The following is a 25447-nucleotide window of genomic DNA, read 5'->3' on the forward strand; positions in this document are numbered from 1 at the left end:
TTTTTGGGAAATTCGCTTGAACAGTTTATTTACTTTGAAATTTTGTCTACTCACAAATACATTATTATAAGCATACAACTGTCGGAATACCATTTCTACTAAGTACTTTGCACATCAAAACTTATGTAGTTTGTTTTTCCTTTGCAAATAATACATTTTAGGAAGAAATGTACATAGTTGGCTAACATGTTTGAGAAAAGTACTGCAACACACGAGTTTTGAAGCTGATAAATTACAATGCAATAAACCTATATTGACCTCTCAAACATCTAATTATGCATGCAGTATATATATATATATGAGCAGTAGCATCAAAGTAAAACAAATAAAAACTTGTATGGCCAGATGCTGGTGTTCAGGAACATATTTCCTTATCAAAGATCTTGCACAACAAAATTTACAAAGTTTGAGTGGCATCGCCAACATTCAATATTGCTTCATATAGAGTTCGTACATGTATACTTTATATTTCCAAGTGATTTCAGGTTTTCATGGACAGCTCATTTCATTTTCCAAAGAGTATGACACAGTTCATATCACCACTCACTCACCAACAGCTTGCTTTCTCATTTGATTTGAGGTGGACAACTGTCTCGTCTAGCAATGGGTACATTCTTAACAACTTACGGCTGATCACTTCATTAAAATCCTCTTTCTATGGGGGAGGGGGGGGGGATTGAAATCCTATGACTTTTGAGAAGCTTACACACCCTCGTTATATTGTTATTTTCATCTCACCCATCTACACAGAACAGAAGCCAAACACTTAGATAACATTCAAACAAAGTGGCGCAGTGAAAATCTATACATGGTACATGAAAAATGCTTAGTTAAGAGCAATATTAGAAACATGCCATTTTCATGACCAAATCATCAATTCTGGAAAAACAAAGAAATTTCTTTCAAAATCTGATATTTAATACTGCTTATGCTAACACACTGATTGTGTCTCTAAAGTAGTTGTCTCTCTATAACTGATAACTTACTTACTCTGACAATAAAATATCTGTGGATTTGCATCCTAAACAGTCAATAACCAACAATGTACAGTTCACTTCAGTTCCAATTTACATGAAATTACACATCATCTATCCAAACTGTAACTTTGAACGTGGGTCATTCTTATTGCCACGTTTGCAAAATAATTTTTTTTAGCCAAAATATCAACAGCATACTGTTCATCATTGTTTTCACTTGGTGACACAAGATGTGGTATTTAAAGACTATTCATTGTGTAGAGCCTGTCACCATTCTATACTGAAATCATTCTTTTCAACTGAATCCTTCTTCCCAGTACAATTTTTACATTACTCGAAAATCAACATCACTTGGAATCAATATCTATTTTCAAATGAATGATTGTTCCCAGTTTAGGTTTTCACATTATGCCAAGGTATCTATCTGTTCATGACATATGAACAGTCTTGGCACTATCACACTTTGGACAAACTTATGACTACAGTTTGCTTAATTAGCTAAACTTATCTTAGACCCAACATTCTATTTCACAAGATAAATGACAATACTTTACATGAAATCGAAGCTATCGCTAGAGGGCTACAGTTTGCACTACATCAACACTGCTGTTCCTACCTCTCTAGGTAGTAAAGCTAAATTCAGAACAGCTTGAGAGTTATTGGCCTTGGATTGTCACCATCCCTTTCCTGTTTGCTTATGTATGTTGTGTTAATGTGTTTTTTATTTACACAGGTCACTGTATGTGGTTCTCCACATACGGTAGTGGAGGAAACTTCTTCAACTGAACTGAACATAACACAAGTTCTCAACATACCTTGTTATCTTTGAGAGGATTTTGACTAGTGTTACATTAAACAACTTTGTTTGACATCAATAGCATACATGAACTAAGACAGTTTTTTTTGAAATCTTTTGTAATTATTGCACCCTTTAATGTAACTCTTAATCAGGACGTACAAAATCAAGTTCAATCTAACTTGCATTTGGTTTTACCTACAGATCTTCTTTAGTCATTTCTTTTATCAAATGGACTCATGCAGCACTACCTAAAATTTGAACACATGTTTGTTTATTTCACAAAGTCACCCCAAAAAGGTCACTGCAAATTATTTTTTGTGACACATTACACAGAATCCCTACATGTCATCAGTAAATATCACAGCCATTTGGTAGGCCACAGGCACAAATAAATGCAATTTTTTTAATCATGAAAAAAGAAAGAAAATTATTTCATGCAACTTCATCATCTGGACATGATCAATAACGATAATATGGTGAGGTAATAACAAAACATGACATGCATATGAGGAGACAAAGCATTGCCGTATAACTTAACAACATATTGTAATTACATAAAACAGAAAATGTCTTTCACATTTAACCCCTTCAATACTGAAAACATTCCCGCCTAAATTGTTTGGACAAAATTCTTGTTTTATGTAAGTTTTGGCATATATCAACTTCATTTTAGACTGGAATTAAAGAAATGTTACTTCCTAATAACGTAATATTATTGTAATTATGAAAATATTCATATAAATTGGGTCCCCATATTATTTAAAACTCGTCTCTAGTCATGAAAGGGTTAACACTTGTGAAGGTTGAAAAACCAACAACGTAACATCATCATGGCAGGACCATTGAAGACAAATTTACGCACAAGCTTGGAATACAGTCTTCAATGAATTATCTCAAGGTGTGCACTTACTCAATTCACAAATAAATAACACAACTTTTATCATAATCTGTAAAGGGGATTGTTTAATAAATTGTATATCAACCTTATTATATGTCACATATTTTATCCAAGTTACGATACAATCAGAAAAGTAGGCTCCCCAACGCTCAGATTTTGAGGACTTGACTACGAGTCGAGGATTTGTCACACTCCAATATTAATAAAAGGTAGAACAGTCTGATTTATCGTAAGTTTTGCTTTGAGTGTAGAATGCAACACAAAAATTGCATTTACTTTGATAAACAAAAAACCAACCTATCATCGGTTAAAATCAAGAAATGACACATGGAGTCACTGTACAATTTTTTTTTTTAAATAGAGGTTAAAATGACATTGAAATTAAGTCATTTTAAAATCCAACATGGCTGCCAAGTACTGCGTTACCTCTAAGGGAAAATAAAAGATTGACAATTTCCTTGAAAACAAGATGGTGAAACCCCAATTATCTTTACTTATTTCAAAGGACCAAGAACAAGTTTTCATATGACAACATCTAGAGGAATTGAAAAGCTTTGGTTTTCAGGGAAATTCTTTGCCAAGGTGCATTCTACCTTAACACAGTAGAGGTTATGTGACAACTTTTCTTTAGGCAAATGTCTTGGTTTCAATGGAAGATTGACAAACAGTGGAAGAATAACTTCACAAGTGTACATTGCACTCACTAACACTGAACTAATTTCAACCGAGCCAGATTCTAGCACACAAGAATGGTACAATTTTACAAAACACCATACATTTCATTTTTCCTGCCTGTACAAAATTTCAGTTTATATGATCAAATTTAATCAATATTTATGTCCTTGAGCGCCACGAATGGAAAAAATCTGTGAACCACCATACTTTTAGTGAACCACCTACAAATGTGATTACAACATACATCTTTTAGAAAGGAAAATAACGCCATTGTGATCTGAGCCTCTGCTACAAACTTTGTATCAAATCTGGAGGTGAATTAAAATGACTAATGATTCTAATCTTATTTAATCTAGGTCCATATGCTCTTCTGATTTACCATCTTCTGATTGTTTTTGTTCTTCTTCTTGTTGACTTGTTTCTTCCTTCTTTACTTCTTCTGTGTTTTCATTTGCTTTCGTTTCCTTCTTTTCTTCTTCCTTGGGAGGTTCTTCTTTTGGTTTGGGTTTATTAAGAATGGGATTACAGTTGCTCTCTAAGAACTGGAAAATAACAGAAATGAAAAGATAGTGAGACTGTGGCAATCTGTTGCATAATTTCATATTGGAACAAAACTTGTTGTTTGGAATACTTGCACATTCAGAATTGTCAAAATAGTGTAGTGAACTCAGAACTGGCAAGTTCCCTGTTCTTGCCTTGTTGCTACCACTTACTTCTGAATGATTCAATTCCTTAGGTAAGATTTGAACTATCCCTGTGACTCGGTCAAAGGGACTTATGTGAAGCCCTCAGAGAGTGGGACATCAATGTGCCTCAGTCAACACAGTTTATGTGAAGCCCCCAGAAAACTCCACTATCTGGTAAGCATGCATAACTATACTTTCTTGTTATATTAATTACAATACAGCTGAGATTTTTGTATTGTTTTCTGGCCTATCAGTGTGAACCTTTGAAATGCTTCATGCTATACCAGTCAACCCTGCTGACTGATGAACAGCACACATTCACTGGGATTGTGGGTAATAGCTGTTTTAAGGTTTGAGTAATTATGAAGGTTACATTACCTTTTTCTCTGTAAGAATTTGGTCTGCTAAGACAACTGGATTTTGGTTGATAGCTAGCTGATTCTGTGCATTCAGTTTTTCATTAAACCATTTATCTTTCTCTTTTAGCCATTTCTCAACCTTTTTAATTTCCTCTTCAGGTATATGGTCATACTTCTCATCCTGTAAATGTAATCACACAATACTGTTAGTATTAGTATCAACTACCAGTCAGCTAGCCATTATCCATTTTTGATAGTATGTACATTCTTTCACAGCCTGGCTAGCAATTCATACCCCTACTTTTAAAGAGTCTGGATAACTTAGCGACAATAATTAAAGTCAGAAGGAAACTTTGATACATTTGTTTCATTAAAGGTCCCGAATTCCTGCAATGAGTGACAATTTTTGCCAAGACACTATTGTGGTGTCTTCGTCTTACCATCGTGATGCTGTGGTTTTTTCTAATCATGCCATAGAGGGCGACGTTTTTAAAAATCACTTCACCACAATGAAGAAATGGTGTCATAAGAAATATGGAGAAAATGTAAAGTTGCTCTAATGGAAACTATACACATGGAAATATCTACTGAATCATGCTCATGAGAAGCGACCAAACAAGAGCACCTACGCATGAACTGTATACAGTGCACAGAGTGATATTACTTGTATGGCTGGAATATGTGATGAGACCACATATATATCATTTGAATGCCTTAGAATCTCAATCATTACCCATCATTTACCTTCTGCGCATACAACTCCAGTGCTTTCCTAATATGTAGTATAGTGGTACCCAATTCTTCAAAAGCTTTAGGCCTCAATTCTGCTTCTCTATGTCTAGTTACAATTGGATCACCTATTTTCTTTAGTGAAGCTAGTCTATCGATGTATACTTGTTTCTTTTCATCTTCTCCATCCTCGTACAGCCAGTCTTCTGTGCCATCTAGAAGCTTGGAAAACTTTTCCTTTTCCTGTGTGGGGAAGAAGAGAGAATGCAGTCAAGACACTGAGGCATATACACAGTGAATGAACAGTCACGTGAGATACTGCAGGGTAATCACGTTTTATTTCCCTGATGCACACTATTTAGACTATATCCTATGTATATCACTGGCAACTATACTAGTAGAATCTATTCAACATGAATTGCAATACAGCAAGACTAAAAAGAACAAATGGTCCAATATGCCATATTCTGTCATCAGCAACATAAAAGATTTCATGGTTTGGCCACTAGGAGTGCTGTTGACAAACTGTATTGAAGCCAGAAGTGAGGGCACGAATAGCATTAGTATTGTAAGGACATTAGAAATGATCGGAACGTAGGTAATGGAGTCTAGCACATGTACATGTCTATGTTTGTGTACCGTGGGCTGCATACTTACTCAAACAGAATGAAGGAGCAGTGTACCAGGTAACATTAGGGGTCTACTGTTATTATCATACAATACACTATGTTATGGTTATAGGAAAGATAAAAGAATCAGTACTTATGCCACCGGTGGCACTAATCTGAAGTAGATATCATTCCTGACCAGTTCAAAAAGCTGTCTGTTTTCTTTTTTTGTGATGTAATAATCTGGAACTTATCAGGTTCTTCAATAATTTCATACAGGCTGTTTCTTGAGCCTATGTGTGATTAGTGTCAATGGTAACCATTTCAGCTAATTTGGGGCACCCTTAAAGCTTCTCAAGTGTTTCATCTGAGCAAATCTCCGTCAGAGACACAGAGACATTTACTCACCTTTTCTGAGACAAATTTTTCATATGTATCATATATTTTACTCCTCATGTCATAAACGTATGACTCAAGTGCATTCTTGCTTTCTCCTCTTTCTTTCTCTAGTTTGTCTTGCATGACCATCTTACCCTGTGTAGAAAGCAAAATAAACATTTACTTCATCTTATTCACCATCTTCCTGCATATTCAGCTAAAGTTAAGACTTTGATAATACACTTGTATACAACCATATTTCGGTATGACTCATACCTCTTTTTATTCATAGTGTATGACCTCAACTCAAATGGTACAAGGACCTGTGTAAGTATTAATTTGCATCAAACTATTATCTGCTCCACCAACAAAAGTTGAAAGTTTTCATTTCTATTTCGAACATCTTTTAATACTTTTTTTTGTGTGTGTTTAAAATGATGAGAAATGAGCTTTTGAACTGCAATTGTTTACTATATATCCCGCCAAGTAATTCACTCTGTCCTAAGGTCAACCAAAACTTTGTTGTGTGGAAAGAATGCTAGAAGTGTATTTTAATGTGGTTATCCTTTGTACTGGATTATTTACTGGAGTAGTTTTTACTGTGCACCCAATTATGGATAACATGTTTAGTCCCAACACATATAATTTTAATGGTTAACAGGAACACCATTGAACAACGACGAATCTGTCAGCCTACTAATCATGATGAGCTAACACCATAGAATCTCCTACCTCTTTCTCAACAGCTAAATTCAATTCCTCTGGTGTAAATTTATTGACATGGACTTCAATTGGTAGGTCAGTCATTTTCACTTGTTTCTTTTTCTTTGGCTGTGCGTCTGTCTTCTTCTCATCACCTTCACCTTTGTTATCTTCTGGTTTTTTATCCCCTTCAGTTGGACCGTCTGTGGCGCCCTCTGTGGCAGCAGCATTCTGATTCTTCTGAGCTTCAGCATCTGTGTCCATTGGAGTCTATACAGAATTAAGGGTGCAAAAGTTATTTATGATAATTATATAATTTCCCAAAAAACAATGTTTGAGTAAAGTTTTCTGGGTTTTTTTGGCAGATGAAAGATGTTTCTATGTTTATGACTGAAATGAAATGGTACCACAGGCAGTTAAATTTAGTAGAGCACTGAGCTTTTGATCTGTTTCGGTCAATGATCATTATCAGAATGATAAATTCCATAGTTACAACTGACCTGTAGGTGGCAGTATGATCAGCGGGTAAATAGATTTCTTGAGCAAGGGACATGACACAACAAATTGCAGTACACCTATGAAACTGATGAAATATCATCATAAATTTCAGATTTGATTTTCCAAAACTATTTTGAATTTATCTATGAAATATATTTGCCAGTTTTAGTTTTTCATTTTCAAATTTCAGGTTCATTGGAAATCAACACAAGGTAAATTTCTAGTACAACCATTGACATATAAAAAATATAAACCTACTTCATCAGGCTTCTCTTGTTTTATTGGTTCTTCCTGAGTTTGTTCATTGCCACTGTTTTCCTTTTTACTATTCTGGTCCCCATTCTGATCAGTTTCCATTGGTTCTGGACCGTTCTGTTCTGGTGTCTCTGTTTCTTGTATCTTTTCCACCATTGATGCCGATGGCAATGATACAACGCCATGTATATTGACCCTAACCTTGACCTTCACCTTTGAGCTTTCACCGGCTGCATTTGGTGTTACTTTGGAAATGGCAAATTGACCTTTAGGGAGAAAAAGAAACCAGAAAATTACAGTGGTACATTGTTTATACAATCATACAGATTGGCAAACTGATGTGAATACAGTCATGAAATTGGAAATTTAAGATTACACAAAAAATCACGAGGCAAGCCTGGAGTTAACATATGGTTGGTGTAGGCATCAACCCTTCAGGTTACTAATGCATGCTGGTGAAGTGTTAGTGCCAGCCGAGTGTTAGCCAAATTTTCACATCGGGCTTGTTCAGACATTAACCTTTCTGGTTGCTAACTGATTTAGATGAAGTGTTAGTAGCAGCCTAGTCTTTGCACTGAACTAGCCTGGTATCAACACACAGCTGGTGCAGGCATCAAACCTTCTAATTGCTAGCAAATGTTGGTGAAGTGTTAGTGCCAGCCCAATGTTAACCAAACAGTAAAGAGAATTTTGAGCTGCACTGTAACATATTTTTATTTGTACATGTCACTTTGATCTTTTAAATACTTTACAGGAACAGCAAATACATGACAGATGTTGAGGTATAACTGGTCTAGTTGATAGACTTACTTACCTATATGTGGATCTGGATAGGGTAAATGTTTGAGGTCAGCATATGCAGCTTCTAATTCAAATGGTTCTTGTCTGTAAAAGGTCAACATCTTAGAGAATGGTGCTTGGTGATTCCTACTGAAAACCTCCATTTCACTGTCAAAACAATCAAATCAATGTTTGATTATCAGGACACACGTCTAGCAGAGTTCACACAATGGAGCTGAACATGCACGGTGATGCATTTAGAAAGTGAGATGGTTGGGTATCATTATATGTATGTTTGAACATGGAGGTATGGTAAGGTGTATCATGACATTGAGTACATGGGACTGGACATGAAACGGGTACACGTTACTGAACATGAGTGCATCTGAACATGGGTGCATGAGGTTGAACATATTCACAGACGCGTACATCGAGACTGAACATTCCAGGCTGACCTTTTTATACACACATCTGGACTACAGACATTTTATGTTTATACCATTTTATATATACATTATTAATGTGTACATGTGATTGCATATGGAATAAATGTCACTGAACATAGCTGTATGTGGGTGGACATGATCACAAATGTATACATTGAGTTGAACAAGGTAGACGGTTACAGGGTTCTGAATGTGATAAGAGGGGAAATGAGTCTAAACATACATGTAAGTGAGTAGACATGGCTGTACAAAACAAATGGTGGCGTTGACTGTGGTCAGTGGGTATACAGGCATAAACATGAAGATAAAATGATACATGTATGTACATGTGACTTAATAGCATAGCTGTCAACATGATGATTAGTGGGAGAATTTCCGAAATGAAGGTCATTAACTCTTCCTTACCCTTCTTCATCAAGGCTTGCATTCCAGGTCAGTTTGATTGGGTAGGGTGTTAAATCAGTGATGGCAAATTCACGTACACGGAATGTTGGAGATAAAATAGCACACTGAAAGGAAAAGATGACAATACATAATGAATATTGTTTGGAGGCACAATAAAAATTGTGACAGATAAATAAATGAACTCAAATGCATACAAAAAAAAAATGTAAATATCAAGATACTGTTCTGCTATTTTCGAAATATGAGTAAAAACGTTCTAATTTATATACAAGGGCAAAATAGCACACTAGAGGAAAAGATGACAATCCAATACAGTTGTGAGAAACGTATTATACAACTCAAATTCTTAAAAGTCACGATATATCAAGTACAAAAAATGTACAGCGAAATTATTCTGAATGCTTTGAAGGACTCGTACCAAACGACCATATTTTAATGTCTTAAATACTGTGTGCTTATTTTTCTAGTTTTTTGTAAATGTACACCTTGTGGTTGCACCAGCTAAAGACAGGGATAATGTTAAAAATATAAGATGTAAAATATTGATTGTATACATTCAAGTACATGAACCGTGTATGCAAATGAGGTATGAATGAACTCTGACCTGAAGAGCACATCCTCTAGCCACAGCTTCATCCTGGTTTAAAGTTGTACTGACATCTTTCCCAAACACTTTTCTAATTATGTCTTTCACACCTGATACTCTGGTGGAACCTCCAATAATCTCAACTGATTCTATGTCATCCTTCTTCAATTCTATTATGAGAAAAATCAAAAAATGTAGTCAAGGTTTGGGAACCATCAATGTTGATCTACTTATATATATTGTCAATCGTTCAAATTTACTGAAAAAAAATCTACAAATTGCTACGGAATACGTGCTGTCAGCAATTTAAGATAGACACGAACTAAAACTATTTTGTTTGATGTGGCACATTACACAATTGGGTCAAGATAAAGTGGACACTGCATAGGGTTGAATATGCAGCCACTTGAGGAAAACTTGCTATCAGAAACACTGTTCTACTTAGATTGTAACATACGTCGTGTTGTTCAGCCCTATCAGGATTCTTTAACCACAACGAGTACTGGCCGACAGCGTGGAACGAATTTCTGTATCTTGCAGACTATGTTCTACTGTGAGTGTAAGGACATCAAAGACTGTTGCTAGCTTATATCAACATCTTACATAATATATAGTTGCACAAAATGCAGTTTTCATCTATGTTTGCTCTCCAAATGTTAGTCTGCCATTGTTGCATGTTATCTTTTCACATAAGGACAATGGCGGGGTCAAGGTATTTTCACCGGGGTTCCTCACTAAATTATCACACAAGGCATGAAAGACTACTACTATTAACCTCTCATGATATGATACAATTTACAACAGAAGTAATTTGAGCCTGTGTAATGACAGTTGCTATAATCAAGTCACTGTTTTGTGCAACCACTAACATAGGTTTGACGTTAGTTATCGTAAACAAAGAAAACTTACTAGACTCGGCTAAAACTTGCTTCAGTGGTGCTTCTAACTGACTCAGTACGTGAGCTGCAAGCTGCTCAAAATCAGTCCTGTAAGACAAAGAAACATACTCATTTGATTAGATAACCATTTCTTCATGCATACTGGCAATACGTAATTTGATATTTGATTAGGTGGTTCATTTCAATGAGTAACTTAGCAAGAGACCAGACTTGATTGCCAAATATGGATAAAAGACCAGACTTGATTGCCAAATATGGATAAAAGACCAGACTTGATTGCCAAATATGGATAAAAAGACCATACTTGATTGCCAAATATGGTGCAAAAAGTCAGATTGATTACCAAATATGGACAAAAAGACCAGATTTCATCATCAGATATACTTTGAGAAATATTACATTAATTGTGCACATGATTTTACATCAACTTTTGAAAAGTATAGAAAACCGAAATTTACATAGGACAGTAACATACATATGTTAAATAATGAATACATAATTACCTATTGATTCTACCAGAGACGTCCTTGTCATCCATAAAACATTCAATATTCAACTGAAGTGTGTTAGTGTTAACACTCATCTGTTTCTTCACTTTCTCACATTCTGTTAGCAATCTTGTATAAGCCCTTGGGTTGCTCTTGGCATCAACCTAAAATTGATGATGCAAACAGCAAACATATTACAACCGTAAACAGCTCATTTCAGTTCAGAATATACAGTTCCTCGCCTAGTATTCATTCAGACACCTTGACGTGCATAGCTTTCAAGTAACTAGGTAGTACAGCTAGGAAATATCACATGACTTTTTTTCCAAGGTGTACGGCTGACTGTTATTGACAAAATACCTGGCAAGGGACTCTACTACATGTATACAGTGTTGCAGCCAGAGGGGGTTTTGGGTCATTTGACATACATTTTTTGGACCTGACCCACAATTTTGGAAGTGACGGGTCATAGATGACCCACACTAAAACTGTATGCAAATAAGTTTAGCGACATGACCATGCCTATAGCAACAGCCAAATGATTGCGTATATTGCATAGATAACAACAGGGTTGGATAGGCAACTGCATAATCATTCAGCAAATATTTAGCATGGATCAGCATGTGGGTAAATATTTTTAAAACTGTACAGTTGTGCTACAATGCCATTGGCGCTTTTTTATAATGTCCCAAAAAAAATTATGATGACCCAGAGAAATGAAAGTCTTGGTACACAATGTCCCACTCTTTCAAAAGGCTGGCAGCAACACTGGTATATAATGAATCAGAGTGCACATTAACTCCCATAGTTTGATGGCTTCTTACAAATGCCTAAATTTAAGTTTGTTATCATTCCAATAACACAAGTGTAAAAACATCACAAGTACTTTTCTTTACTGGAATGCTTGTTGAAATCTTCCAAGCTCAGTATGGCTTGTTGTCTCCACCAAATAAAGTCAAATATTACGTAAACATAATTAATAACTTGTCAATTTACGCAAAGAAATTTGTACATTGCTACTCCTGCACAATAAACATCATGTCATTACATTCATAAAACATATAATTCAAGCAAACTGTCTTGTGTATAAATGCACTGCATAATTAAATGTTGGTAAAAATCTAAGGATATGACACATCTGTTATCTGTTTTCATAGTTACCATATTGATATAGTTCGTAAAATAATTCATAAATCACGTTTTTTATTATCTTCAGTGAAGTATACAACCAGACAATCCTCTTACAAGTCTCATCCTGTGGTTGCCATAGATACCAATGGCACTTCTCACTCATTTGAAATGTCACATATAAGTATCTACTTTTCATACACTTTAGGTTGTACCTATACTATGTCTTCAAAGATTACAATTATATTACTTACTTTGTATTTTGTTTTGAATTCAGCGGCAAAATGGTCGGCCAGTATTCTGTCAAACGTACCACCACCAATACTCGTAGCTGAAGCTGTAGCTAGCATCTAGTGTCAAAACAAAATGAATTATTGTTGACAAAAAAGGACATACATGTGTACATTTAACTGAAGAAGGCCACAAACATGTATAATAACCATATCATATTGTATCATATCACATCATATCATATCGTATTATATTGCATCGTATCATGTTGTATCGTATCATATCACATCATATCATATCATATTGTATTGTATCATATTATACTGCATCATATGTTACATTGCATCATAATGCATCATATCACATTGTATCATATTGTATTGCATCATATATTGCATCAATCATACAATGTATGGTATTGTATTTCATTGTATCACATTGTATCATATATATCGCGTCGAACTGCATTATATCACAATGTATTGCATCATCACATTGTATCATATCGTATTGCATCATATATTGCATCAATCATAATGTATGGTATTGTATTTCATTGTATCACATTGTATCATATATATCGCATCGAACTGCATCATATCACAATGTACTGCATCATATCACATCACATCATATATATCATAACATACCCAGTGTTTTTACTAAGGTTATGTACAGTAACCCTGGTAACAGAGAGAAATCAGGCAAAACTGACATAGTTTTCTAGCTATGTCTATAGTCTTACTATAACATTGTATGGAAAGCCCTAGCAGCGCAGTGTGACTAGGGAATTCAAGTAGATATTACCTACTACTGCCCTTCATTTCAGTCATGCTTACAGAGGACGTTAACTTTACAAATCTAAACATATCGAGAATCTCTCCAAAACTGAAAACATACATTTTTGAATGAGGCTTATGACAGTGGTCAAGAAAATAAAAACTGAATTACCTGAAAGGTAGCGTACCCTTATACCTCTTATTGCATCTATGAAAACATATTGTGTTTGGGACTTGTCCTGTCACTCAATTGATGTACAATAGTTCAACAAGTTTCTGAACAAACCCCATTTTTATGTTGCACACAAGCGAAAGTTCAAATCTACATTTTGTGAGATAGGAACTATTAGATAAATGTGCATCTACATGTACATGTAGGTGTGTTTATTACTACTAATCTTACTGTACAGTAACAATGAAGACTTCAAAACTGGTGTGAATTTCAACTTCTCCATATGCATTTTTTCAAAAGGTAAATTTAAAGACTGTTGTCATTGCCTTTGCAGTTACAATGTACATAGGGACCTAAGCTGAGTGTATATACATGTACTTTATTTTATGTATTTATTTATTTATTTATTTATGTATATTTTATGGGGGGAGAGAGAAATTTCTTTTGTATATTAAAAAGCTCTTGTATATTCTACATTCGAATTGACTATCACTCAAACTATCACTAGAACTCAAGCCAGGCAATTATACTGTCTTAAAGCCACAATGCAACATACACATACTAAAGAAAAGACACACAAACCCTAATCATGCCATCAATGTTGTCAACGGCACCAGAACAGGATATTTAATACCACTGAAGACATACATGTACAGTGACATTAAAATGAATACACTGTAGCTACTTTTTAATCAATATTGTATGGAAATCTAAACCACTTGTAGCTGACATGGTTACATATAGCATGTGCCCCTTTATAGCTTGGACAGAATGTGTCTACAAATTAAGTATGCTGTATGCCTGAAGGTGGTATTATTGATTTCAACAAAGTAATATGATCTAAATGTCATACTGACAGTAACTGAAGTCTATTTTTGAAATGCAGTTTTCATCTCTTCATGAGATTACTTTAGAAGTGGGCTCAAAGCCCTTGTTATATATCTTGCTCACTCTAGTATTTTTTTTCAAAATACAACAATCGGTTCTCATTTTTTGGGGACAAAATACAACTACTAGTACTTATTTTTTGGGACAAGATGGGCGTATTTCTACTCGTTAGTACAAGCTACCAGAGAGTGAGGTACAATAGAGAAAAAATGCAAGATGACAGTAAATGTACACATTACAATTCAAAAACTCATCAACGTTCATCTTCTGTACAAAGCTACTGAAATCAAATCATTTGTAATTAAAAATCATATGTTTAGATATTTAAGATCAACATTTGCTTCAAAAGAAGGGAAGAAAGCTGTTTATTTACCTTTAGTTTCCCTTTGTTGAAAGCACATGCAGCAACTTGTAGAGCGGAATGACCCATGTCAACAAAAATCACATTACGGGGCTTCTCTTCCGGTGGTGGCAAATCTTGCTTGTAAATACCATAGGCCAGGGCAACTGAATAATACAAAAAAAATTATATGTAGTCTGGCAATAAACAACTGCATACATTTGTATGTGTAATCATAATGGTACATATAATGTAGTAGTGAAGTCATTTTGAGATAGAGGGGTGTGGTTTGGGTTTGGTTATATTGATTCAGTTGAGATGACTGGGGTGTCTCTGACTGAGGTACATGTACATTGTATATGTCCCTCTGTATATGGAACAACAGATTAGTCAGACAGCTGTATTTTAACATAGGGAACAATGGTCCATGATTTTTCCTCATTTGCGTGAGAACCTGGCAACAGCTGTGTGTCACTGTCAAGCAACCAAGAAATCTCTTTAAAATTAAAGACATCATATTGCAGTGGCATATACTGACAGACAGACTGGGTAAGTACATCTAAATCATGTGTTATGTAATAGTGGCTGGTATAAGGCATATTAAGGATGCAAATTGCAAGTATGAAATCACTCATTTATGCACACAGACAGACACAAAGATACAGCCACAAATATCACACATACAGAGAGGTAAACACACACACACACACACACACACACATACACACACACACACACACACACACACACACACACACACACACACACACACTACTCTACCTGCTGTGGTGTCGTTCATTAGTCTCAAACAGTTAAGTTCTGTAATTTGTGCTGCATCTAAAACTGCTCTTCTCTCGGCATCAGTGTAAAAGTTAGGAACCTGAAAACATATCAACAAATAAGTTGAACATTTGTAACACAAAGAAAGTTTAGAACTGATCAGCATCACCTTTTATTTCTTTTCATGTCAATGTATCAGATTAGTATTCAAGCAAATAAAAAATTCTGGATTCTGCAAGAACTTTATTTTAGTGGAGCCAAATATACGAAGAAAGGACTTTTTGTATAAGGAATGTTGGTTATTACTCTGACACGATCACTTTTGACAAGCTAAGACAGACACATATTTCACTAAAACTATTATTGTTACGCTGAGCGGCTGACACTAATTTTGGGACTACCAGTACTACCTTTCTACTGCAAACATATTTATTTTGGTGCATGAAAAATGTGGCAAATTGGCAATTTAGGACATTATGTCAGGCACACCTTAATATGGTTGACAGTGCAAGGAGAAAGTAGGCACTACTTTAGTCATCTAGTAAAATAAATCAAGTGCCAAAAAACATGGCTACAGTATGATTATCTGTCTTAGTTTGTGAAAACAGAGAACACCACAATTATAACACAACTGGAGAAAAGTTGAAAATCAAACTATACAAAATATATTGAAAGGTATTACAACCTATATGTCTCTGTCTGTATTCCTATGTAGACATACAGTATTACATGTGTTTGAGACTTGTCCTGTCATTCTATTAATGTATAATAATAGTTCAACAAGTTTCTGAACAAACCCCATTTTTATGTTGCACACAAGCGAAAGTTCAAATCTACATTTTGAGAGATAGGAACTATTAGATAAATGTGCATCTACATGTAGGTGTGATTATCATATATTACATTTGTTGTTAGTCATGTTTAGTCTATACCTGTCAACTACTTTGCAACCCAAATGGCCAAACAGCAAACAATGAAACAAGCAATTACTTACTGAAAGGACACAGTCCACAACCTTTCTGCCAAGGGCTGCTTCTGCAGTTTCTTTCAGCCGTGTCAGCATCATACCAGTGACTTGCTGCATACTGAACATTTCCTCTTCTCCTAAGTATCTTACCTGTAAAAGGAAATTACAAAACACAAACAAAACTAATTTAAAAAAAGAAAAAGATTTAAGATGCCAGCTGAGTTGAAACACAGTAGCTATTCAAACTTGATCTGGTAAGGTGCATGAAAATGGCAAATGTTACATATGCTTATGACCTTGAAGGTGAAGTTTGTTTTCCCACATATTAGGAAAACATTTGAGTACTTTCATTTGTGTTGCGATGCTTTGCCTCACTTGTGCACTCCCTGATTTAAATCTTTGGGTTTTCATGAAGCTTCGGAGTAGGGACCAAATCAGAAGATACACAGATCAACTATGTTGGAATAGTCTTAATCTGATTAAAATCTGATGTGGTGAAAGTGGCTAGATGTCTTTATTAATACCTCTATTTCCATAGCTTTGTGTTGTTTGTTTGTTTTGGGTGATCGCCCGCCTTCCCACATAGAATTTCATTTCCACAAGAAACAAGTGATCAGAAAGCTATAACGTCGTTGGATTCAAGAGGGTACATGCCAATGTCATGTAACCCTCCCTGTGAAGTCTGGAACAAACAGCGGACTCACAGCAAGGAACTTAGGGGATCAGTAATACACTGGCATCCCTAGGTTAATTAACTGTGTTCACAGCCCAGCCAAAGCTGGGTGCTGATTGGCCAGACAAACACAAAAGCTCAGAGAATGGATTAAGCAGTTCTCATCATTTCACTTGCATAAAATGAGGATATCTTTATATATTTTTAGAAAATAACTGAAATTGAGTGATTATTATTACTGACCTGCTTAGCATTTTTAATAGGCTGTGTAGAGGGGAAGGAGACAACCAAAGTCTATTAATTTAAAGTGCTTATACACAGACAATACATGTATGTCTTATTCTGGTTACACAAAAGATGAAAGATTGTGTAGTTTGGTCACTAGGTGTGCTCATCAATAGCCTACATTTGACAATATATATTCGTCAGAATCAGTGCATGTACACTTACTTTTATGGCAGCATTACCATTGGGCAGGCTAGCAACTTCATACGGATACTTGGCTTTCTCTGCCTGCACAAACGGATCATCATACTTCCTTCCAATTAACCTCTTGAAACCATAGACAGTGTTCTTTATATTAACTACCACCTGAAAACAAATACATGGCATATTAAAAAGTATGTTCGTAAATGAATGAAACATGGTATTTTCAAAAGACACATACGCACAAGTAGAGACATCATTATGTCAGATTAAACCACAGGAACATTTTTTGTCATGACTTTTTGGAATTTAAAGGTATCCAGTCCAGATCTGCAAGTTAGATAAATTGATGTGTGGGTACCCCTACATGTCATATCTTACATGCTGCAAGTTATCTTGTTATTTTACTTCCACATTCAAAATTGCTCCCTTTTTTCACTGAAACATAATCTATTCAATCATTACATGTAGTGGGGAATCTGAGGCATTGCATTCAATTACACAGTCTAGTTCCTATACAGTATCATTACCATTTACACCTCCACTCACAGTCTAGTTCCTATACAGTATCATTACCATTTACACCTCCACTCACAGTCTAGTTCCTATACAGTATCATTACCATTTACACCTCCACTCACATAGTCTAGTTCCTATACAGTATCATTACCATTTACACCTCTACTCACATAGTCTAGTTCCTATACAGTATCATTACCATTTACACCTCCACTCGCAGTCTAGTTCCTATACAGTATCATTACCATTTACGCCTCTACTCAGTCTAGTTCCTATACAGTATCATTACCATTTACACCTCTACTCACAGTCTAGTTCCTATACAGTATCATTACCATTTACACCTCCACTCACAGTCTAGTTCCTATACAGTATCGTTACCATTTACACCTCTACTCAGTCTAGTTCCTCTACAGTATCATTACCATTTACACCTCCACTCACTAGTCTAGTTCCTATACAGTATCATTACTATTTACACCTCCACTCACAGTCTAGTTCCTATACAGTATCATTACCATTTACACCTCCACTCACTAGTCTAGTTCCTATACAGTATCATTACTATTTACACCTCCACTCACAGTCCAGTTCCTATACAGTATCATTACCATTTACACCTCCACTCAGTCTAGTTCCTATACAGTATCATTACCATTTACACCTCCACTCACTAGTCTAGTTCCTATACAGTATCATTACTATTTACACCTCCACTCACTAGTCTAGTTCCTATACAGTATCATTACTATTTACACCTCCACTCACAGTCCAGTTCCTATACAGTATCATTACCATTTACACCTCCACTCACAGTCTAGTTCCTATACAGTATCATTACCATTTACACCTCCACTAAGTCTAGTTCCTATACAGTATCATTACCATTTACACCTCTACTCAGTCTAGTTCCTATACAGTATCATTACCTTACACCTCCACTCACTAGTCTAGTTCCTATACAGTATCATTACCATTTACACCTCCACTCAGTCTAGTTCCTATACAGTATTGTTACCATTTACACCTCCACTCACAGTCTAGTTCCTATACAGTATCATTACTATTTACACCTCCACTCACAGTCCAGTTCCTATACAGTATCGTTACCATTTACACCTCCACTCACAGTCTAGTTCCTATACAGTATCATTACCATTTACACCTCCACTCAGTCTAGTTCCTATACAGTATCATTACCATTTACACCTCTACTCAGTCTAGTTCCTATACAGTATCATTACCTTACACCTCCACTCACTAGTCTAGTTCCTATACAGTATCATTACCATTTACACCTCCACTCAGTCTAGTTCCTATACAGTACTGTTACCATTTACACCTCCACTCAGTCTAGTTCCTATACAGTATCATTACTATTTACACCTCCACTCACAGTCCAGTTCCTATACAGTATCGTTACCATTTACACCTCCACTCACAGTCTAGTTCCTATACAGTATCATTACCATTTACACCTCCACTCACAGTCTAGTTCCTATACAGTATCATTACCATTTACACCTCCACTCACAGTCTAGTTCCTATACAGTATCATTACCATTTACACCTCCACTCACAGTCCAGTTCCTATACAGTATCGTTACCATTTACACCTCCACTCACAGTCTAGTTCCTATACAGTATCATTACCATTTACACCTCCACTCACAGTCTAGTTCCTATACAGTATCATTACCATTTACACCTCTACTCAGTCTAGTTCCTATACAGTATCATTACCTTACACCTCCACTCACTAGTCTAGTTCCTATACAGTATCATTACCATTTACACCTCCACTCAGTCTAGTTCCTATACAGTACTGTTACCATTTACACCTCCACTCAGTCTAGTTCCTATACAGTATCATTACTATTTACACCTCCACTCACAGTCCAGTTCCTATACAGTATCGTTACCATTTACACCTCCACTCACAGTCTAGTTCCTATACAGTATCATTACCATTTACACCTCCACTCACAGTCTAGTTCCTATACAGTATCATTACCATTTACACCTCCACTCACAGTCTAGTTCCTATACAGTATCATTACCATTTACACCTCCACTCACAGTTAGTTAGAAACCACTATCAGTTACACACAAGGAATGTTTAGATGATTTTGAGTACACCTATAAACTGTCATTGATGTAAAGATCACTTAACTGCAAACAAATTTTGCCACTATCATTTCATATTACTTATGCACAAATAGACATGGCTTTATAAGATACATTGACTATTTCAGTTTAAAATATTGTATCTCAGGTTCAGGTGTGACATTTTGATTTGTGACATACCTATACCTAAACTAGTAAAGGACATTACTTTATAACTGTAGACTCTTAACAATAGGATTGAGGACATTCCCCCAATGAATGGATGAATGCACAGTGAATGACCATGGTATTTTGAAATGTAATGACAAAGCCATTGTTAAAAACACAATGCATGTTATTGAGTTATCACCATATAAATCAGATCAGTGCTTTATTATGACACCACAAAATGGTAATTAAAATCTACATTATGAAGTAAGAAAGTTTAGCGTAACACTGTGTTTTAGTCTATTCTTGCTTCCTAACTGAATCAATATTGTCTCAAATGAGGAAGTACAGAAGTAACTTTCCAGTGTTCACCACTCACACCATAGTGACCTACACACTGTGATGTTCACATACGTGTATCTCTGCTACTCTTAATTAATCACCAACACTAAGGGACCTGGGTGCAATATATGTGGACAGAGTTCAGTTCTACATGATTACCAGGGGTTTTTAATCACAGGTCCTCTCATTACTGTAATTGTATCACAGGAGCCATAAGGATAGCCCCATTCTTTTGTTCTTAACCAAACTGTTTTCCAAGCCAGTATTTTTCTAGACTGTAACCACAGAATAACATACATCATGTTCTGTTCTATCAGGCTTCTGCACCATGTAAGTGGTTGCTGATAGTGAAACATGAATGTGACATGTCATATCTTACAAATTATTTTTTTTCACACCTAAAATTTAATCTTAATCTGAACTGGGCATTAACTTGTAGACTGTAGCAAGCACTCTATGTAGTGTTTATTATGGGTCTCTGATGTTAGCCACATATCGCTACATCATCAAATCACTTTCATCCTTTAGAAAATTACTGGGAGATTACAAACTCGGCAGTGACATTGCGCTTCCACATACTAGCCTGTCCTTGGTGGTACACACAACACTCAGCCATCAGGGAAAGCATTCACTAAATCCCATAGTTGAAATTGCATTAATTAGAATGACAACAGGCTTACAATGTAACTGGGGGAACCTCAGGTAGATTTGTACGAACTGCAAAACATTTGGTATAACACTGCCATCATCGGACATGATTAAATAGTTATGTGAAGATTTTCAAAACACCAACAAGCTTACCAGAGTAATACCAGAAGTACTCTCTCACCAACAAACTTTTAGTAATGTGAACATTATTATCTGACAACTGTTCAAATAACAAAATAGCTGTGTGGATATATCATGTGAAAACATGTCAAATTCCTCATACATGATGTGTATAGCTGTAACACATTTATCCACAGTTGATGACAAGTGCTAACAGTTACATGTACACTGATATACATTATCTCAGTGTGACTTCACACTGTCATATAGCTGTGTTGGTGGTCTCTAGCATGAACCAAGGCAAGGATGTAGAATCAATGGATGCTGATAGACAAATATTTGTATTCAAGCTAGGAGGTTATGTTTGGGATAGAAATAGGCTTGGACTCCCTAGCATATAACAGATGTGTATCATTTCCACTGAGTGGACACTGGCAGTTGTCCAATTATAGCTTCAGCAGTCCCTACGTTTGAACAAAGTCCAAATAAAATAAGTTAGCCAAGATCCTCTGTGCTGGCATATTTTGACTAATGTTGCCTCCACAGATGCTAAGACCTACTGTTTTCAATATGAAGCGTCACCCAGAAAACAGGCACACGTTCTTACTGTTTTTTTTAATAAATTGACCCACTGTGTCAGATGACATCAATGGCATCATCATGTGATCTGACTATTAATGATCAGAATCAGCAAATCACAAAGGGATAGATTCCATGATGGGCTTGGATGTATCTACGATGGGTTAAACCACCACTGAGTGAAATTATAAATATATTTTTAGGTTTAAATACAAATTCATTATCATGTCTACGAAGCACATAGTAGCTGTGGAGGTGAACGTTACTTGAAATCTGCCATCATGAAGGATCTAGGCTGCATATCAGTGGACATGGCAGTGTTGACATTTTTCAGCTGAAAAACTGCCCATGTAGACATAAAGATTGCTACATGTGAAAAAATGTGTACAATGAATGTATAAAAACATATGATATTCCTAAGCGTGTCTGGAGTGTTATACACTGTAACTTACATCATAGACCTTGATTGTTCACTGCACTTTTGAGATACGTAATAGATAGTCAATGAGTTCGGGAGGGTTATGTGCCAATAAACGAGGGGGCATACCTCCGAGTTTTGGGCACATAATCCTACCGAATGAGTTGTCTATCTTACTAATACTACAGCGTGATTGGCTCAAACGGATCTTTTTCAAAATTTTGTGTAATTTGGTGCATGCAAATTGAGTGTTGAGTGTAATATAGGTCACACCCCTAAGAAAGAGTGGGTTATGGCTCCATATAACCAACCAAAATCAAGGCCTCTGATTGGCCAAGTCAGTCTAGCTGTAGTATAAATATTATAAGCTGGTTGTACTTCCTGACCCTTGTATCAACATGAGGGCTACAACTACATGTACATGTAGCTACATTGTGTAATGGTACGACCATCTGGCATCAACCTGTCCTTACCTGATTTTTTGCAGAAATTCCCATCATTCTCTGTTTCTCTCCAAACGATACATATGTTCTGTAAAATATGAACAAAAGCCAAAGAAGAATCACATTTAGTAATTATCAGTTACTTCTGTTTCTAATACACATTGTTCTGTTTTCTTTATTGATCTTTGTAATCTGTTGACAAAGTGTATAAAACTTTGAGATGTCTGTCAATTTATATCTTGTCACTTCAATATTTTTTTTATTTTTTTGTAATACCAAGATGATATCTTCAGATGCAGAGGCTATATGAGGCTGAATCTGAGACTCAATATAAGACTAGTCTCTGATAGTGTCCCCCAATATGAATCTGATTCTCAAACTGAGACCAAACTTCATACATGTCAGTGGGGTTACTAGGAACGTGTCCCTGGTGAGGGCACTATAACACTGAACAGAGTTTGATGGATTGTGCTTTATTAAAGTGATGATAATATAATATAAATATCTTAGTTTCAAGTTCTATGAAAACAATTAATCCTGTCATTCCCAACTTGTTATTTTTTGTGTACAAAGGAATTCCCCCCACCCCGATAGAGAATTATTGTCCTTCATGTTTACTGTTTTGTATCAGCTACCAATAAAATTAGTATCTCTCTGAAGCTTATCCACAGAAATTTTGTCATTTTAACAGAAGTCTTATTGGGGATACCGGTACATTCTTGCTAGATCTGCTCACCAAAACTATGAAAAATTCTCTCCTAGTCCTACACAAACGTTTAAAAGTTTTATTGTTCAAATACTTTTATTGTTCATGTAGCTGTTACTGTCACTGGTGAACATACAGTGATGTGGTTAATTGCAAAATTCCTTTCTGACACATGTATTAAATTTGTAAATCGAGACAGATCTGCTGAATTGTGACATTTTGTCTCTGTATTTACAACATACCATGCTTTCCATAGCATGTTGTAAATAATAGTGAAGCATGTTATGTTATAATTGTTAATAATGACATAATGTGCAAGACAGACGGCTATAGAAAATTCCAGAAATTTGCCAATTAAAAGAAATTGAAATTTCCATTAAAAGGAAAATAACAATTTCTAGCTTGAAAGATGGATTATCACGCAGACAGTGTACACGAATTCAGTGGGTGGATTCACTAAGACAGCAGCGGTGAAGGGGGAGGGAGCTGTACCTTTCACGTTGTAAATCCACATGGCACAATGATGGCACGTCCATTGACAAAAAATGTAATGAATGAATGCCTGACTAGAGTACAATGCCCGAATCATACTACGACTCGCCTAAAATTATCAATATGATTTTCGATGGAATAATTCTACTGGAATATACTAGAGACCATAACAAAATAAAGTAGTAACTTACGGTGTATTCCTATCGCTGTACTCGTTAGCGATAGTTTCGATACCACCCGATCGTGCTACAGCAATATAGCATGACTGGTTTCCTAGGTCAAATCCGACAACGGACATGTTTCTTCTATTTTCTCGTGATTTCTGGTTGGGTCTACTATATGTTTGTAATCAGAATATATTCCTGGACAATGTATTGTGACGAAGTGGTGAACACAATACTGCTAAGATGGCACAATCAGCTTGGTCTCTTCCTTATATAGCCATCTAGTCGAGAACTTTCTCAGCTGTACGGTACCGGCGATTTTCTAGACAAGATCACATGGACGACGGTCCGTGACGTCATTTTCGAGAAGGTTCGGGAGAATCTAGTATACGCATGCGTATACTTGAGCGTTTTGCTTGCACAATTAAAAATCTATTTATTGGTGGAAAAGTTCACCCAAATTTGACATGCCGTCAATAAATATAATGGATACGCCATGCAAGTTCAAACATTGGCGTAAATTATTACAAACAGCAAAAATGTATGTCGTATTCGGGGATTTTCGGGGAAAATGGTGTAAATTAGCATCGGAATTGGATTGTACAGACTGGATTCGTATACGAATCTCAGCTCAAGTGTTATCTGGCCTACTCAGGAACAGTTTTAGGATCTCTCCTGTTTCGCCGAATACCATAAGCCCTCTCCTCTTCCTTCTTTACATTAAGGACTTACCAAAGGCAGTTAATTCCAAAATCCGACTTTTTGCCGATGTCTGCATCATCTACAGAGATGTCACAACACAGCAAGATTGCACATCACTACAGGAAGAATGAAGATATCAATGCCCTTGGAAAATGGGCAAGCAAAGGCAAATGAATTTCAACCCAGGAAAATGTTACACCATACACATTACTCACAAGAAGAAACAAATCATCACTGAGTACAATATAAACTGACATGTGAAAGTTCGTTACTTAAGTTTCAACTCCGAGATATGGGGCTTGGACCAGTGTCTTTAGTGATTGTAATGGGCACATCACATCAACAAGCAAGTCAGAAATAAAGCAAATAAAATGCTAGGCCTTCTTAGAAGAAACATCAACTCTTGTCACAAAACCAAAATTCCTCTGCAAAATTCATGCAAAACCCTCGTCCGGTCAAAATTAGAATACTGTGCAAACATCTGGGAC

General features: G+C 35.9%; 1 protein-coding gene and 1 long non-coding RNA gene across 2 annotated transcripts; both read right to left on the reverse strand.

Annotated features, from left to right (window-relative positions):
- Positions 1-24564, reverse strand: LOC144439072 (heat shock 70 kDa protein 4-like). Its single transcript, XM_078128325.1, has 18 exons — positions 24285-24564; positions 22926-22983; positions 17577-17717; positions 16481-16603; positions 15487-15586; positions 14740-14873; positions 12551-12646; positions 11184-11332; positions 10691-10767; positions 9800-9951; positions 9196-9299; positions 8379-8512; positions 7568-7830; positions 6842-7081; positions 6140-6265; positions 5139-5366; positions 4414-4575; positions 1-3891 (listed from the first exon to the last, which is right to left on the reverse strand). The coding sequence occupies exons 1-18, from the start codon at positions 24389-24391 to the stop codon at positions 3697-3699; spliced, it is 2589 nt and encodes an 862-aa protein (XP_077984451.1). The 5' UTR covers positions 24392-24564; the 3' UTR covers positions 1-3696.
- LOC144439107 (uncharacterized) lies at positions 18285-19542 on the reverse strand. Its single transcript, XR_013481097.1, has 3 exons — positions 19504-19542; positions 19237-19280; positions 18285-18735 (listed from the first exon to the last, which is right to left on the reverse strand). It is a non-coding gene; the product is annotated as an uncharacterized LOC144439107 (long non-coding RNA).
- Positions 24565-25447: the final 883 nt, after the last annotated feature.

This window comes from Glandiceps talaboti, chromosome 8 (genome assembly GCF_964340395.1).
Source record: "Glandiceps talaboti chromosome 8, keGlaTala1.1, whole genome shotgun sequence".
NCBI classification, from domain to species: domain Eukaryota; kingdom Metazoa; phylum Hemichordata; class Enteropneusta; family Spengelidae; genus Glandiceps; species Glandiceps talaboti.

Bases quoted from the DNA above. Each gene is read 5' to 3' on its own strand.
- LOC144439072 (XM_078128325.1), bottom strand. From the start codon at position 24,391: ATGTCCGTTGTCGGATTTGACCTAGGAAACCAGTCATGCTATATTGCT. The intron at 8,513-9,195 runs GTAAGGAAGAGT...TTGTTTTGACAG, and splicing joins GCAAGCCTTGATGAAGAAGG to TGAAATGGAGGTTTTCAGTA. The intron at 3,892-4,413 runs GTAATGTAACCT...GTTATTTTCCAG, and splicing joins AAATTCTTACAGAGAAAAAG to TTCTTAGAGAGCAACTGTAA.